The following is an 18601-nucleotide window of genomic DNA, read 5'->3' as shown; positions in this document are numbered from 1 at the left end:
AAATTATGTCTGTATTAAAAAAAAGACAACAGAAATAATGATTTATTTTAATTTAATACTCATAAAGGGAACTAAGAAAATATTGCAAAACCTTTCTTCTGCTACTTGAATTCTAAAATGAGTAATTTTGTAATCTTACTTTATACTAATGCCCTCATATACTTCTATTCTTTACTCTTCACCTCAGTTAAAACATAATTTTTTTAAAAAATCCTCTTTTTCCCTATTCCTCCATGGTCCAGATCTGTGTGTCCCAGATCTGGACCTTGCTGCTGCTACTTTTCAAACATCAGACTATCAGGCATCATTTTTAGTCCCATGTGAATATGGTTATTATTCCCTCCTCATCATTGGCCAGCATCTTGGTTGATGCTCCACATTCCTTGAGTACTTTAGTACACACTGTTTTCATCTTCGCCTTGCCTCTGCCATTATTTTGGGCACAGATTCAATACCCTGTACCCCAATGTTTATAGCAGCAATGGCCATGATTGCCAAACTGTGGAAAGAACCAAGATGCCCTTCAACGGATGAATGGATAAGGAAGATGTGGTCCATATACACTATGGAGTATGATGCCTCCATCAGAAAGGACGAATACCCAACTTTTGTGGCAACATGGATGGGACTGGAAGAGATTATGCTGAGTGAAATAAGTCAGGCAGAGAGAGTCAATTATATAGTTTCACTTATTTGTGGAACATAACAAAAAGCATGGAAGACATGGGGAGTTAGAGAGAAGGGGGTTGGGGTAAATTGGAAGAAGAGGTGAATCATGAGAGACTATGAACTCTGAAAAACAATCTGAGGGGTTTGAAGTGGCGGGGGTGTGGGAGGTCGGGGTACCAGGTGGTGGGTATTATAGAGGGCACGGATTGCATGGAGCACTGGGTGTGGTGAAAAAATAATGATGCTGTTATGCTGAAAATAAATAAATGGAAAAAAAAAAAAGAAAATAGAGGCATTCCAAATTAAAACGGTGAGATTGATTTCTATCAATGTGACGAAGATTTAGAAAAATTATAGTGTTTAGTGTTGTCAGGAATATGATAAAATTGACATTTTTCCACTGCTATTAGAACTTAAATCAGTGACCCTTTTAAGAGAACTTCTGCTATCAGGGGCCTTTGAAATGAAATGTATCCTTTGAACTGCTAATTCTGCTTATAAGAAGAGTGTCCTTATTAGAGATGTACACAGGTATTTATGAATATCATTGAATCCATTTTTAAAACTTCTCTTAACTATATATATTTCTATTTTCAATTTAAAAAATCAATACATTCATAATATACAGTAATTAAAAATCACATTTTCAAGAAATACACAGTGGCATTGGAAAATAAATTTTATGAGCATATTGTTAAGTAGGGGGAAAGAACATAAAACTCTGTTATTTCCTGCCTGTGTTTTTAAAAATGTATTTTAGAATAATTTCTTAGTAAGGGAGTATGAAATAGGTATTTATTATCCTCCATTTTAAGGTGGGGGTAGCGGGTATTACAGAGAGAAGTGACTTGCCCAAGGTCCCAAAGAGAATAAGTGGTGGACAAGATTCTAGCCCCAGTCATCAGACTCCAGAGTCCCAAGTCTTATCCACTTTACAGTGTGGTCTTTGTAATAAGAGACTTAACTTTGAGACTAATATATGGTCTAGTTGTTTTTTTTTTTTTTTAAAGATTTTTATTTATTTATTTGACAGAGAAAGCACACAAGCAAGGGGAGCTGCAAGCAGAGGGAGAGAGGAAAGCAGGCTCCCTGCTGAGCCTCGAACCTGATGCGGGGCTTGATCCCAGCACCCCAGGATCATGACCTGAGCCAGAGGCAGATGCTTATCTAACTGAGCCACCCAAGTGCCCCTAGTTTTTGTTTTTGACTTTTACATATATAACTGGAAATATAGTCACTTAGCATCTTGTAGCTCAAGGACTACATTGTTTTATTGTAGAAAAGCAGGAATGCCATAATATATTAATTGGATTAATGGAAAAAACTAATACTTAATTTTAAATGTTATGTATCAACCTAACAATTCTATCTAGACAGTAAGTCTTAAATAAAAAGAGAGTTGATTTTGTTAAGGATTGGCCTTTAAAAATTTTTGGAAACATCCTGATAGGCTAAAAATATCTTCTTCTTCTTCATTTTTTTTTAAGTTTTTTTAATTTATTGAGAGAAGGAGTGGGGAGGGCCCAGAAGGAGAGTGAAAGGGAGAAGTGGATCCATCACAGGACCCTGAGATTGTGACCTGAGCCGAAGGCAGACACTTAACTCACTGAGCTGCCCAGGCGCCCTAAAATTTCTTCTTTCCTTGAGCAAATAAATCAACCTTGTGTTAGTCTGCTCAGGTTGCTATAACAAAATACCATCGCTGGGGGCTTGAACAACAATTTCTTGCAGTTCTGGAGGCTGAAAGCCTAAGATTAAGATGCTGGCAGGGTTTAGTTTCTTTCTTTCTTTCTTTTTTTAAGATTTTATTTATTTATATGGCAGACAGAGATCACAAGCAGGCAGAGAGGCAGGCAGAGAGAGAGAAGGAAGCAGGCTCCCTGCTGAGCAGAGAGCCCGATGCGGGGCTCGATTCCAGGACCCTGGGATCATGACCTGGGCTGAAGGCAGAGGCTTTAACCCACTGAGCCACCCAGGCGCCCCCAGGGTTTAGTATCTAGTGAAGATTCTCTTCTTGGCTTCCATATGACTACCTTCTTGGCTGTGTCTTCACATGGCAGAGAGATCTGGTGTCTTTCCTCTTTTTATAAAGACACCAGCCTCACCTTTATGATCTCATTTAACATCATGTCTTCACTGGCCCTGTCTTCAAATACACTCATTTTGGGGGTTAAGGTTTTCTCACAGGCATTTGGGGGGAACACAGACATTCAGTCCATAATAGACCCTTCCTCATTCTGTCCAGCTCATTGTCAGTGATATCAAAGCGTATATTGTGAAGCAGCAAAGATCTCCATGGGTGTTAGTGATAGAGATTTAGGAGTTCCCTGACGTGTCTCTTGGCTTTTTTTTTTTTTTTTAAGATTTTTTTTTTAAATTTATTTATTTGTCAGAGAGAGACAGCACAAGCAGGCAGAGGCAGAGATAGAGGCAAGCTCCCCACTAAGCAAGGAACCCAATGTGGGACTCCATCCCAGGACCCTGGGAACATGACCTGAGTCGAAGGCAGCGGCTTAACAGACTGAGCCACCCTGGCGTCCCATCTCTTGGCTTATCTTAATAATTCATGTTCATGATTTGTTTAAATGCCTTTTTGAAGTTGTTTATATTTCAGCCTATAATTTCTTTGGAAGAAAATAAATTTATAGATTTACTGCCTATCTGTTGAAATATTATTTCCTTTTCTTATCCTAAAAGTTGCCTAATGTAAGCTTAGAAATCCATCTGCTAATTCTAGCTACTGTATACTGAATTGTCTATAAAATTTGAATTTATTCATAATTTGTCTAGAAGACTTTGAGGTCTCTATCCCACTGTGATGTGTTGTTTAGGGTAATTTTGGCAGCGTGGAGATGTGCCGGTATGACCCCCTGCAGGACAACACTGGGGAGGTGGTGGCTGTGAAGAAGCTCCAGCACAGTACTGAGGAGCACCTGAGAGACTTTGAGAGGGAGATTGAAATCCTGAAATCCCTGCAGCATGACAACATTGTGAAGTACAAGGGAGTGTGCTACAGTGCTGGTATGTTGCCCATTGAAACCTAGTTTGAACTCAAGGTATGTCCTTGGCATCCTGGGTAATGGAAACAAAATGTCTCAAGATCTGGACTTCTCCTCTGCCAGTGCCTAAGGAGAGAAGCGTTCTTGTGACTCTAGATTGTGCCTGGATGTGCTGGGCTAGAACTACAGGAAGTCTTTGACTTCTAGGTTAATCCTTCTTTTCACTGAGGTTGGTGGTTACCATGCTTGCTTAAGCTTACTGAGAGACTATCATTTTTAAATAAATTGTCTTTGCTCACTTTTTATTTGAAAATATTTTTAAGATTAGATACTTTTTGTTCAGTACAGATAAGGAGAAAGGAAATTTTCTCATCAGCTTACCTGGGTTTGCATAATGGGTTACACAAGGTTAAACCATAACTATTTTTTAAGCTTCTTTTTAAAACTTTTTGATTGAAAAAGGCTGTGTTCTTAACTACTGCATCACTTAATTTATGATCAAGTTTTGTCATCTTAGAGTTTATATATATCTTTTAAGTCATTTATGTATGTTTGTTTTCTAATATTTATCAGTGAAATATGACAGAGTAAAACATTGTGTTCTCATTTGTGTGTTAAAAGGTCGGCGTAATCTAAGATTAATTATGGAATATTTACCATATGGAAGTTTACGAGACTATCTCCAAAAACATAAAGAACGGATAGATCATAAAAAACTTCTGCAGTATACATCTCAGATATGCAAGGTATATAATATCCTCGCTACTTGTTGTAAATAAAAAGAACATGCTGAAGTAATTGTTACAAAGTCCTCTAGAGTTTTTTTAGAAGATTAAGGAAGTCTAGAGAGATAGATCGAGGAAAGACCCATTTAAGTTGTTTACATTTATAAAACTTAGCTGAAATAAGAATGTTATTTTATCCATAGGGCATGGAGTATCTTGGTACAAAAAGATATATCCACAGGGATCTGGCAACAAGGAATATATTGGTGGAAAATGAAAACAGGGTAAAAATTGGAGATTTTGGGTTAACCAAAGTCTTGCCACAAGACAAAGAATACTACAAAGTGAAAGAACCTGGTGAAAGTCCCATATTCTGGTGAGTATATTTTAGTATAATAAAGTAAAATTTTAGAGCACAAACTTCAAACTTTGTTGTTATTAGTATTAGTAGTTCATCATTTATATATTTCTAATGATACCAAAAATTTATCCTGCTTACATTGGGCTAAATGCATTTCATGGATTATCTCCTCTAATCTTTATAACTACCCTTGGAGAAGATGTATTATTATCTCTATGTTGAGTATGAGGAAACTGAAGTACAGACAGGTAAAATAGCTTGCTCATGGTCATATGACCAATAAATGGTAAAATTAGGATTCAAACCCAGAGAGTCTGTTTTTAGAATTTGTGCTTTTAAGCTTTCCTAACCATGGTGGTGATTTAGTCTGTCATTAAAGGAACATTTTATAGCAGTTTGAAGCTAAAGGTAATTTTTGATCTTTAATTAAAATTATGAGTTGCAAGGAACATACAAACTAATTTTTTATGTGGTATGCATTGTTGTTTTATTGCTTTGTGCTGTGATGCAGTCTTCTTTTTTATGTCTTAGTTCATTTATGGTACATTTTGTTTTATAGGAATAAATTGCTGAAATTATATTTAAATGTTTAAATTTGGGATATATCCCAAATAGGCTTTAATTCTGGTTTATTCATCTGAAATAATACTTTTAAAATTATGTTGTTTAAATCAGATGATACTGTTAAGGGCTGTGTTTTGTTTATTTTAATTAAGTATATTTTATTAACATTTTGGATTTCTGACTTAAAAGTTAGAATTACTAATATAAACAATATAACTGTCAATATATAAATATTTGTGTGATTCATCAGTATTATTAGAAACATAGATTATTCAGTTAGCTACTAAGTTCATTGATGATCCATATATGTTGGTTATCTTTTTTTTTTTTTTAAGATTTTATTTGAACAAGAGAGAGATCATGAGCGGTGGGGGGTGGGTAGAGAGAGAAACAGACTCCTTGCTGAGCAGGGAGCCCCATATGGGACTCACTTCCAGGACCCTGGTATCATGACTTGAGCTGAAGGCAGATATTTAACGACTGAGCCACCCAGGCGCCCTGGTTAGTTATCTTCACGTATTTTTTATCTGTAAGTTTTACAACTTACCCCAGCTATTATAAACTGGGAGAAAATTAGATAAGAAAGCCCAAGTGATTTAAAACAAATTATACCTGGGGTGCCTGGGTGGCTCAGTGGGTTAAAGCCTCTGCCTTCGACTCAGGTCATGATCTCAGGGTCCTGGGATCGAGCCCCGCTTTGGGCTCTCTGCTTAGCAGGGGGCCTGCTTCCTCCTCTCTTTCTCCCTGCCTGCCTCTCTGCCTACTTGTGATCTCTCTCTCAAATGAATAAATAAAATCTTAAAAAAAATTTTACCCAAACAATGAATCATAGAACACTACATCAAAAACTAATGATCTCCCTGATATGAGGAAGTGGTGATGCAACATGGGGGCTTAAGTGGGTAGGAGAAGAATCAATGAAACAAGATGGGATTGGGAGGGAGACAAACCATAAGTGACTCTTAATCTCACAAAACAAACTGAGGGTTGCTGGGGGGAGGGGGGTTGGGAGAAGGGGGGTGGGGTTATGGACATTGGGGAGGGTATGTGCTTTGGTGAGTGCTGTGAAGTGTGTAAACCTGGCGATTCACAGACCTGTACCCCTGGGGATAAAAATATATGTTTATAAAAAATAAAAAATTAAAAAAAATTAATGATGTACTGTATGGTGACTAATATAGCACAATAAAAAAATAGAACAAATGGATTATTACATAGAAGAGTAATATATAATGGCATTGTGGATATTTTAAAGAAAAGCACTTATCTTTTTTTTTAAGTTTTTCTTCCCCAAATCTTTATTATCCCTGAAGTTATAGTACTATTTAATTAACTCTGACATATAGTATACTTTCTTCTGGAAAGGAACCTGTTATTGAACATCAACAACTAAAAAAATGCCCATGAATATACAATAATCATGTTTGAAATACTGTTGTGTCCAAAATTCACTTCCTATAAATCTAGTGGGGGTGGAGATGGGGAATAAGTCCATAAAGCAAGGCAGGCAATGAATTTAACTAAATGACATGTACATGGGTGTTTATTGTTCTCTAATTTCTGTATGTTTGAAATCTTTCATAATAATAAAAACACTTTTAAGGAACAGCTTGGGTGATAATCAATAGCATTACCACCATCTAATTATTTTTAGGGTATAAGTGAAATATAAAATATAGAATATAAGACTCATCTAAACTTAACTATCTACTTTGGTTAGATACCCAGTGATACATGAATTTCATTCTTTTTTTCCAGAATGAGAAATAAAAGAAGTTAAATGGAATTAAGAAATTCATAGAGTTATGAATTTCATAGAATTAAGAAATCCATAAAGCCTAGTTATATGAATTCCAGTGATTTAGGCATGCTTAATGAATATACTTTAATGAATATACTTTAATGAATATACTTTAATATACTTTAATAAATACTTCTTAAGTACCTACTGTTCCAAACACCATAGAAGGAATTGGGATATGAAGGTAGGGTCAATATCAGGAAGAAGGAAAAAACAAAAAACAAAAAAACTGTGCCCAGATACTAGGAAGGCCAGACTAAAAAGAAAAGTTTTATGTGGCAGCCATATTCAACTGCCAGGTCCACTATGCATTTTCCCTTCCCTTTAAGAGCTCATAGTTTAGGAAAAAATCAAACGTATGGTCAAATCATTGTAACGTAGTATATAAGTGGAAGAATGAAGAAGATGATGGGGAAACATAAGAATGCAAATAATTCTGCCTGAATGCAAATAATTCTGATTATTTAAATTAATCAGAGAAAAGCTCAATTAAGAAATGATATTTCAGGGGTGACTGGGTGGCTCAGTGGGTTAAGTGGCTGCCTTTGGCTCAGATATGATCCTGGGGTCCTGGGATCGAGCCCTCCACCAGGCTCCCTGCTCAGCAGCGAGTCTGCTTCTCCCTCTCTCTCTGCCCCTCCTACAGCTTGTGCTCTCTCTTGCTCACTCACTCTGTCTCTAAATATATATATATATAAAATTTTTTTAAAAAAGAAATGAAATTTCAACTATTGATTAGTAGTTTACCAGGTAGAGAAGAGGAAAGGCATTCCATGAGGAGGGGGAAAACTTGTTTGTGTAAATAAATAGATAGGAATGGAAGGAGTTTTGTTATAAGAATATTCATTTCTATGAGTCCTTCTGAGATAAGTAGTAAAAAAATATATAGTGATGTACCATTAAAGTTTATCTGTTAGCTGGCAATTTCATTAGATCCATTCTTTTTTAATTTTTTTGAAAACAAAGAATTAAACCACTGGACTTTCAAAAGAGAAATCATTAGAGTCATTCCTTTTCTCAGTGTCTGGGATATATACCCAAAGTTTTTCAAAAGTCTGACATGTTTCAATTGAAGTAAGTTATTAAAATTGTGAAATTATAAAATTAAAATTAAAAAAATAAATTGTGGAGTACATGTACAGAGGCATGTTTATAACAAAGCATATATACCAGAGTACTTTTCTTTCAAGATTACTTCTTTTCTAATTTTAAATATTTAGTTTCATGCCTAATTTTATATTTTTTGTTATAAAGAAAGCTCCTAAATTTTATAAGCTTTGGGCCCTGTATTTCTCTCTGAATATCTGGAAATCACAAGGACAGTCAAGATAAACTTCAGATGATAGGTATCTAGTATAATTAATTTTATATTGTTATAAAAATCATTTCTCATTACTTAGTTTGTAATAAATAATACAGAATAAAATGTAGCTAAGATTATAATGTATGTAATAAAGTATATGGTAAAAGATCTATTATTCCTTCAGTAAATGTGTTGGGAAGAGGTATGTATCAAACTCTGATATTTTACTTTGGAGAACTATTAAGAAGTCAGTATAAAAATCAGAAGTAACTTTTTTTTTTTTAAATTATGCAGATCTCCTTTTATTGAAACAGAAAATATGTCCATCCTAGGGTGCTAGGAGAAAAGTGTTACAGTATAGCGTCAGAAGTAACATTTTTATTGTGATCAAAATTTTCCTGTGTATTTAATGGAAAAGAAAGCTATCTACTGCTAAAGACTAGTCACGTAGGCAGTTGGTATATAGTTTTATATTTATATTAGACAATATTAAATTTTTTATATAATGTAATTAAGCTGACTAAATTTTGTGTAAATATTTCAGAACAGGTTTAAAACAGGTTTTAACTGGGGGCACTGCTGTGTGTGGCTCAGTCAGTTAAGCATCTGACTTTTTTTTTTTTTAAGATTTTATTTATTTATTTGACAGAGAGAGAGATCACAAGTAGGTGGAGAGGCAGACAGAGAGAGAGGAGGAAGCAAGCTCCCTGCTGAGCAGAGAGCCCGATGCGGGCCTCGATCCCAGAACCCTGAGACCATGACCTGAGCTGAAGGCAGAGGCTTAACCCACTGAGCCACCTAGGCGCCCAGCATCTGACTCTTGATCTCAGTTCATTTCAGGTCCTGATCTCAAGGTTGTGAGTTCAAGCCCCATGCTGGGCTCTACACTGGGTATGGAGCCTACTTTAAAAAAAAAAAAAAATAGGTTTTGGGTGCCTGGGTGGCTCAGTCATTAAGTGTCTGCCTTTGGTTCAGATCATGATCTCAGGATCCTGGGATCGAGCCCCTCATCGGGCTCCCTGCTCAGTGGGAAGCCTGCTTCTCCCTCTCCCACTCCCCCTGCTTGTGTTCCCTCTCTTGCTGTGTCTCTTGCTGTCAAATAAATAAAGTCTTTTTTAAAAAAATAGGATTTAAATGATTAATTGAATAACAAATACTAAATCTGAAGTGTTGAAAGGGAATGCATATAATTTTTATCCATGGGATTAGCCATCATACCATTTTTTAAAAATATTTTATTTATTTATTTGAAAGAGCATGAGCAGGGGTGAGGCAGAGGGATAGAGGAAGAAGGAGAAGCTGACTTCCCACTGAGCAGGGAGCCCGAGGTAGGGCTCGATCCCAGGACCCTGAGATCATGACCTGAGCTGAAGGTAGATGCTTAACTGACTGAGCCACCCAGGTGCCCCTAGCCATATCTTTTAAACAATCCTTGTTATCTATATTACTTTTCTTGCTCAAAAGTGCTCTTTGTTTTAAGCTAACATGTTCCAGCATGTCCTAGGGTTGGTATTAAGAAGAACTGAAAGAAAAATGCTTCTGATAACATAATTATTAAAGCAGGCTCTGGGACTCATGGAGGATCCTTATACTATTCTTGCTGTAGAGTATCCCTTGGGAAATCTTTGTAAATACCTGGGGTTACTCTTCACCTGATTTGAAGACCTCTGTATAATACATGTGATAAGAATCTGACCCTAGATTGTAACAGTGGTATTGGGTTAGGAGACTGATTTGATATATATATATATTTTTTAAGATTTTATGTATTTATTTGACAGACAGAGACCACACGTAGGCAGAGAGGCAGGCAGAGAGAGAAGGAGAAACAGGCTCCCCGCTGAGCAGAGAGCCTTGATGCGGGACTCGATCCCAGGACCCCAAGATCATGATGTGAGCCGAAGGCAGAGGCTTAATCCACTGAGCCACCCAGGCGCCCCTGATTTCATATATTTTTATAAACATATATTTTTATCCCCAGGGGTACAGGTCTGTGAATCACCAGGTTTACACACTTCACAGCACTCACCAAAGCACATACCCTCCCCAATGTCCATAATCCCACCCTCTTCTCCCAAACCCCCTCCCCCCATCAACCCTCAGTTTGTTTTGTGAGATTAAGAGTCACTTATGGTTTGTCTCCCTCCCAATCCCATCTTGTTTCATTTATTCTTCTCCTACCCACTTAAGCCTCCATGTTGCATCACCACTTCCTCATATCAGGGAGATCATATGATAGTTGTCTTTCTCTGCTTGACTTATTTCGCTAAGCATGATTCGCTCTAGTTCCATCCATGTTGTCGCAAATGGCAAGATTTCATTTCTTTTGGTGGCTGCATAGTATTCCATTGTGTATATATACCACATCTTCTGGATCCATTCATCTAAATATATTCTAAAGGCACTTGATGGCTCGTTAGCTATTGGGTTGAAAGATGAGTCAAAAATAATTCTTTAGATTTCTACCTGGGGAGTAAGATAAATTGTTGATGCCATTCATCATATAGGGAAAGTAAAACAGCCAGCCGGTTGTGGAAAAGGAGGATGGAGTTCTCTTTGCCACCACTTTATTTAACGTGCAAGTGTTCAGTAAGTCAAAGCACACAAAAACAGTCAAGATACAGTTACAAGTTTAGGAGATGTTAGTGGATAGGTGAATGAATACTATCTAATAGAAAGTTTTTGACAAAAAGGTAAAGCTCTGATGATGGAACCTTGGAAAACCCAAATTTAAAAGATGGAGAAAAGGGAAAGTGTTAGGGAAATATAATTAAAAATGAAATCTCCTCCGAACCCAGAAAACCTCTGCACAAAGATAGAAGAGAAAGAAAAATTTTATTACTGAATAAACTTTAATCCTGAAGTCATGGCATCACAAGCAACCTGCTAAGAGATTGCAAAGACAGAAAGAAAGCTCACTTTTTTTATATGGCCAGATTCAACCCATTACATAATGTTCTCAAGATAAACAGTAGCCAGTCCTCAAGTAAGACACATAATTTACTCTAAGTTCACTTGGTAATTAGAGTGACCATCTGCATTGGCTAATTGGCATTATCCATAGGAAAAACAAACTTCTCATATCTTTATGATAGGAGATATTTTTGCAACTTGGGAGGAGGCACCTGCAAGAAGTTAAACTCTTACATCCCACAAAAACTGGGAGGTCAAGGTGCTACTTGTTTTGGAAAGGTGGTTCCCAGTTTCTTGAGAAAGACATTCTTGCATCATAAAGCTGGCAAGAGTCTTTTAAGCATAATTTAAAAAAAAAAAATTTACATACATTTTAAAGAGACAAAGGATTAAGTTTTCTAAAGTAAATGCTCTAAGAAAAAAGAGGAGGAAGAGTCTTTTCCTTCATTTTCATCAGGGAGATTTTTTTTTTTTTTCTTTTTTGATTTGTATTTATCCTTACATGGGAGAGAGAAAACCAGCCTTGGAGATGAGAGGGGAAATTGTAGACAGTGCTTTCATGAAAATGAAAGGAAGAGACTGTTTTGCAAGCTTTGGGGGGAATGTCTTTAAGAAGGTTTATTCCATTTGTGAGATAAAACTAATATACATTTAAAAATAACTATGTGAAAAATTTTTTGAAACTAAATGTAAAAAAATAGCCTGATTATAGTATGGACAATAAATGTTACAGAAATTTAATGGCATGAGGTCATTAAGACCTTAAGTGGCAGAGAAAGGTCTGTGGAAGTGAGGAAATTTAAATTGGATTTTGAAGGAGAGATTGAATTTATGTAATTCATATGTTTAATCTCATTAGTCTTAAACAGATCTTTGTCACTGTCCTCTGTAATAAGGATAAACTTAGCAGTGGGACCATGATACTCACAGTCCATTAGCCAAAGTCCTCCCTTGGATAGTGTTGATACTTGAGTAGATAATGACACCATTTTCCCCTGTGAGTTTACATTTTTGCATTTCCTGTCATAATCGCCCTCCTGATTAACAAGTTCTTTCATGTTTATGGCTTTAGGTCTTGTTCCAGTTTAGAAGCCATTTTCCCCCCTCCCAGGAGACTTACTAGCTCAATTCATTTAAAACTTTAACTTGCAAGGAGCAGCTTCCCTACCCCCCTCCACCCCCCACCCCAAGTCCTGGAAGGTACTTTGCAGTTAACTTTGGTGTTACTTATAATAGATTTTTTGGATTTGAGTTATCTTAGTGTGCCAGAGGTTCCCAAGACCACCCTTAGGTTTGATGATTCACTGGGAGGACTCAAAGGGCTCAGCATACAGGCATACTCATGGCTATGATTCATTTCAGAGAAAGGATATGTAGCAGAATCATTAAAGGGAAAAGCCATTTGGGGCAAAACCTGGAGGAAACTGAGCACAAAGCTTCCAAGGGTCCTCTCCCAGAATAGTCACTCGGGACACGTTCAATTTCCCCAGAGAACGTGACAACTCATTCTCTGCCTGGCATGTACCAAAATTCCAGACTCCCAGAAAGAAAGCAGGTGTTCAGTATAGACCATATTTTTTAGGCCCAGTGAGCACTCTGCACACTTAGGGAACTGTGGCAACCCTTCTGAAATCTTATTTCCAGGCACAGTCAGTGGTCAACATTGTAAACAAGGCTTTTGAGGATGGTAGCCTCAGACCTGCTTATGTTAACTCTTTTCTATACAGCTTGTCTTTTTAGTCCAGTGATTTTCAGGTAAAGTCAAGAGTTGGCATATCAAATAACTTTTTTTGTAATGAAGTATAGCTGGTACATGTTACATTAGTTTCAGGTGTACACATTGTGATTCAAGGAGTCTATATGTTCTTTGCTGCTCACCACAGCTGTAGCTACTGTCTGTCACCACACAATGCTACTACAGTTCAAGTAACTGTCTTATGAATGTGTTTCGTATGTTATAGGTATGCTCCAGAATCACTGACAGAGAGCAAGTTTTCTGTGGCTTCAGATGTTTGGAGCTTTGGAGTGGTTCTCTATGAACTTTTCACATATATTGAGAAGAGTAAAAGTCCCCCAGCGGTTAGTGTGCTTTTTCTTTACTTTTGACTTTTCTTAACATGAGAAAAGCTTTTTCCAAAGAATAATAGTAAGCTTAGGACTCATTTTAGAGCCTCTTATTGCTTATTTGGAAGACAACATCCAACAAAATAATCCTAAACTTTAACTCATTAAGTTAACTTGCATTTTCAAAAGGGAGGAGGTTAGAGAGGAAAATAAATTAGTAAATAAGTAAATAAAAGGGAGGAGGTTGTATACGTTCTTTATGTTATTTTTAGTAAATCTAATTTATTCACTCTAGAAATTATTGAAAAGTTTAAACATTTAAAAAAAAATTTCCCTGTTCTAGAATTTTTTTAATAAGGAAACCAGAAAAAGAAAATAAAAATCATCTCTAATTAATCTTCTTAAGGTAACCATTTTAATATTGTGTGTTTTCTTCCAGGCTTTTTACAATTTTATGTATGAAAGTGAAATTTTATCAAAAATATTTCTTTTATAAAACAAAAGTCATACTGTACACTTTGCTATTCTGCTTTTTCATAAGTTCTATAGCATGGATATTTTACCTATATTAGTAAATGTTTTCTACAAATATAACTTCTAACTTCTGGGAAGGAGTTTATCATAAGAATATAATTTCTGGACAGTTCTTTTCCATTTTTCAGTCTAATTTTAAGTAATACTTCAGCGAACATAGTGAATTTCCTTATGTATAAATATTTATCTCTTGTCAGCTTAGAATAAAAGTACAATTATAGGTAAAGGATTAGGAACTCTCTTAAAGCTTTTTATTTATTTCAAAATGCTTTCCAGAAAAATTGTACCAGATTGTACTCTCAATAACAGTGCCTAAGAGTTTACATTTTATCATCTGCCAGTATTGACCATTATATTATGCAGTTTGGTCAAATTGATAGAAGTTATATTTATTTGATTTTAATTTGTACTCCTCCTATTAGTGTGATTGAGTGCATATTTATTGGATATTTGGAGTTTATATATATATGGGTGTGCATTATCTCATGTGCTTTGCCCATTTTTATATTCATAATTTTTCTTACCTACTCATAAGAACACTTTATAACTCTCTAAATGATGTGTTCATAAATATTTCTCTAGTTTATAGTTCAGACTTTACTTTTAGGAATTTTTAACATACAAATATTTTCTCTCCATTGCATTTATGCTTATATATGCATTCTATGTTATCTTTTTATTAAGTCCTCTTTTACAGTCAACATTTATTTCAGCTGCAGTGTAATATGATATGTTAAAGCAACAATAAAAATACCAAAGTAAATATGTTTTAGTTCACCTGTTTTGGGCCCTTCTCAGGAAATTTGTGCCAAGCATATTATAGTTATGGAAATGGCATGATAGGCGTTCCACATTCAGTTGTCTTTTGTGAAATATGATTGAAAAGAAAGGTTTTGGTGCCCAAAATAGTTTGTCCTTAAAAGGTCTCAAACATATCAGAAGACATACATATACAAAATTTTTCACATTTACTGGAAGTTGGGAAACTGATTCAAATTAAATATACAAAAAATCTCATTGAAAAGTGGGTTTGTATTACAGGAATTTATGCGCATGATTGGCAATGACAAACAAGGACAGATGATTGTGTTTCATTTGATAGAACTCCTGAAGAATAATGGAAGATTACCAAGACCAGATGGATGCCCAGATGAGGTAACCCAAAAAACCATTTTTTTACCCACATTCATCAGGTGATTTTATTTCCTTTTTATACAAGGATTTCAGGTCACTTTATGACATTTAATTTTCTGAGCTCTTGGATAAATAGCATCATCATAGGACTGTGGACCTAAGCATGACCGTGACATGTGCCTGCCTAGGACAATTAAGTGGAATTTCTCAATTCATGTCTTCCACCAATTAAAAGATGGCACTTTGTGTTCATTGTAATTGTGGCTTATTTTCTCTTTTCTAGATTTATTTGATCATGACAGAATGCTGGAACAATAATGTCAATCAACGCCCCTCTTTTAGAGACTTAGCTCTTCGAGTTGATCAAATAAGGGACAACATGGCTGGATGAAAGAAACAAACGTCACTCTGAGACCAAAATAAACTTACAGAACAAAGTTTTGTATTTCACATTACTGTGGACTATTATTACATATACCATTGTTAGGTATATCATGATGCTAGCCAGCAATGATGTGGAAATATCCATTCAAAACTTTCAAAGTTTAGTGAGCTTTTTCTTCGTGAAGACGTCGGTAAAAGACTTGATAAAAAGTCCTTAGCAAAGAATTTTGTGATTTCACAAACCTAATCAGTCCGTTAACATCACTTTTCTTTGGCAAAAGAAAAAAATAGACTTTTTTCAACTCAGAATTTTGAAAGATGAAAATATCATAATGTAAATTTTACAATGTTGACGATGCACAGAATATGTATGTACAGTTTTTACCACAGTGAATGTATAATACCTTTGCATCTTGTGTGATGTTTTACACAAGGGCTGGTGTTCATTGATAATGTTTCCAAATTTTTCCATAGTTGATCTCCAATAATGTCACTATACAAATTATGCTTAGATAATTGAATAAGCACCTTGTGTTCTTGTTCATCTATATCACTGGCCAGCAATGTAAGCAGTTGTACACTTTTAGCTTGTAGTTCTATGTACTGTAAATATTTTTCAAAGCAACGGGAACAAATGTTTAGTTTCATTTGTATAGGAAATTTCCCTTACCCTAAAGAATACCTTTTGAAATGGAACAAGTTTACAAAGATATAACACAATCTATTTTCTTATTTGTCTCCCTTGTATCTCTTTGTGGTGAGTATGTTTTTAAAATAGAACTATCTCCAAATTTTTCTAAGACTGCAGTGAATAGTTTTCTTTTAAAATTTTGAGATTATGAATGCCAGGAATATTGTCATGCATTTAACTGTTAGCTGCTAATAAGATTTTTCAATCCCTGGGACCTTTGGTCATGAATTACAATTAAGCATAAGCCATAAAATATATTGTTTTTTAAATGTATATGCTTATTGAGATGCGTAATAGGTTAGGAATTTTTTTTTCTGAAGAATATATATTTTAGGGGTTTCAGAAATCTCTTGTCATAGGAGAGATTTCCTTTTGTTAGATTCTCATATACAAGGGAGAAATGAGAATAAATTGGCGAAAAGTATCCTTGTTAATTTTATTTAAGAATGCCAGTAAAAAATTCATAATGTATGTCTTTAAGACAAATGAGAGATATATATTTTCCATTAAGTATAAAGAATTATTTGTTGTTACCATCCTTTGTTTTAGTGCTACTCCAATGTGGAAACCATACATAAAATGTGGTGGGGAAGGGTTGTGTGTGTTATTTAAACAAAGTTTAAAATACTTATTAGTATTTCATTTAACTAGAGGGTAGTTTATTTTCAGTGGTATATGCTGTTTTTTTTACCTTGTACTTAAAACTTTTGGTTATTTTTTGGAGGTGGCTTTGAAATGCAAATTATATATTTTTTAAAAATGCCTTACACAGAAAGTTGGAGATTTTTTGGTTAGAAAGAAGGAAAGGTAAGAAATGCTTTTTACATTATCTTTAAAGCATTTTAGTAGTTACCAAATACAGAAAACATCTAAAATGATAGTATATTAGGTTTTTAAAAGATTTCTGAAATTTTGATGAAAGTTGGATATAATTTTTATTTAATTTGTGGACTTCTCAAGGATTTGTATAAATACTACAATTAAGAGATCTTCCATGCTGCTACTTTTCAAGTCAAAAGTAGAATATGCTTGATTTCAAAAACCTAAGTACTTAAAAGATTTTTAAAGGTTTATAACATTTTGTTTGTCTTTAAAAACAAAGGTATTAACTAGATTACTTAAAATTTTTTTCTCTTAATGTTTCAGTTTTTAGTTTTAGGGAAAATAATCCCACATAAATGTTCTGAAGTTTTTAGAGTGGGATGAGTACCTTATTGTAAAATTCTTAAATTTGCAAGAGAATTATTATTCATTGAAGATTTGTGATGTTTTAAATTTTTATTCTGACTATACATAAAAACAAGTTAACCTGCAGCTGTTCAATTGGTTCTGCACAAGAAATAGGTAAGTAATTATTGTACCAGTTAATGCCAAATGTTTCTTCAAATTAATATTCTTTAGAAATGAGGGTAAAGATTTTCTTAGAAGTCTGTACTTCTGTAAATATTTCAGTATATTAAGTTATACAGTCTTTATATAAATAATCCCTTACTTCCATGCCTACTTACTTTGGGAAATAGTCACTTCCTTATGTTATCTGTATGTATGCTGCCAGTCACGCTCTAATTTGCTGTGGAAGAGTGCTGTCTTACAAATTAAGACTTCTCTTTTAAAGTTAAGTGAAATTTTTACCACAAGTATAACTCGATACTTAAATTTTATTTAAATACTTTTATTGTGGAGTAGACATAAGAAAGTACCTACAGTTCTATACCAGGGGAGTGGCGTTATGTGGTCCGTTTACAGACTGCTGTTTTCTTTGTTGTGCTTTTAGCATGTTTCCACAAAATTGAAATATTGGTGTAATAAATATTCAGAAATTATTTTCTTTTTTATTGTCACCTAACCAAGGAAGGGGGGGGTATACACATTGATGTAGGGATATGCAGAGAAAGCCTTGTATAAAAAATAGTAAATTTGTCTTTTGATTTAAGAAGCGCTTAAAATTGTTAACTCATGATTGTTAACTCATGATGTGCTCTTTATGAACACTGCTGTATCCACTCCACGTCTGGTACTTAAATTATCTCTAAGGAAGGTTTTTTTTTTTTCCTAATTTTTCAGTGTAACCTATTACAGATCTTTCAGTTTGCTGTATTAGAATAAATAATAATAGTAAGTATATAAGTCAGCAAGATTATCCAAACAAAAGACTAGGTTATATATGTTAAATCTCATTTTATTTAAGAAAAAAAGTCAGAGTATGGATCTGAGAAAATACTTGGCATTTACTCATAGGTTTGGACTGGTGTACTTAATTTCAAGATAAATAGGACGAAGTGTTTCACGATGCTGACAGGAACATTTAGAGAAATTTCAGAATGACAAGAGAATTTTAAAACTTTCAAATTCATATCAGATAGCCTTAACTTTTCACATGAATCAAACTTTTAGTAAAATGCACATTATATCCTAAATATTAAAATATTTAATTTTGTAATCTTACCAGTTTTATTTTA

The 18601-nt window shown here is 34.7% G+C and overlaps 1 protein-coding gene across 4 annotated transcripts in view; it reads left to right on the top strand.

Moving 5' to 3' along the window:
* JAK2 (Janus kinase 2) overlaps window positions 1–17965 on the top strand; it is a 127064-nt gene extending 109099 nt beyond the window's left edge. For all 4 annotated transcript variants that reach the window (XM_082694273.1, XM_082694275.1, XM_082694272.1 and 1 more), the window contains exons 20-25: window positions 3501–3690; window positions 4290–4414; window positions 4597–4769; window positions 13297–13414; window positions 14975–15088; window positions 15351–17965. In XM_082694273.1, coding sequence (XP_082550399.1) covers window positions 3501–3690; window positions 4290–4414; window positions 4597–4769; window positions 13297–13414; window positions 14975–15088; window positions 15351–15458 — 828 coding nt within the window. In that variant the 3' untranslated portion in view covers window positions 15459–17965. The remainder of the gene's footprint in view (window positions 1–3500; window positions 3691–4289; window positions 4415–4596; window positions 4770–13296; window positions 13415–14974; window positions 15089–15350) is intronic.
* Window positions 17966–18601: the final 636 nt, after the last annotated feature.

This window comes from Mustela nivalis, assembly GCF_964662115.1.
Source record: "Mustela nivalis genome assembly, chromosome: 13".
Taxonomy (NCBI): Eukaryota; Metazoa; Chordata; class Mammalia; order Carnivora; family Mustelidae; genus Mustela; species Mustela nivalis.
The sequence above is the reverse complement of the archived record's forward strand: the minus strand, read 5'-3'. Positions and strand labels throughout refer to the sequence as shown.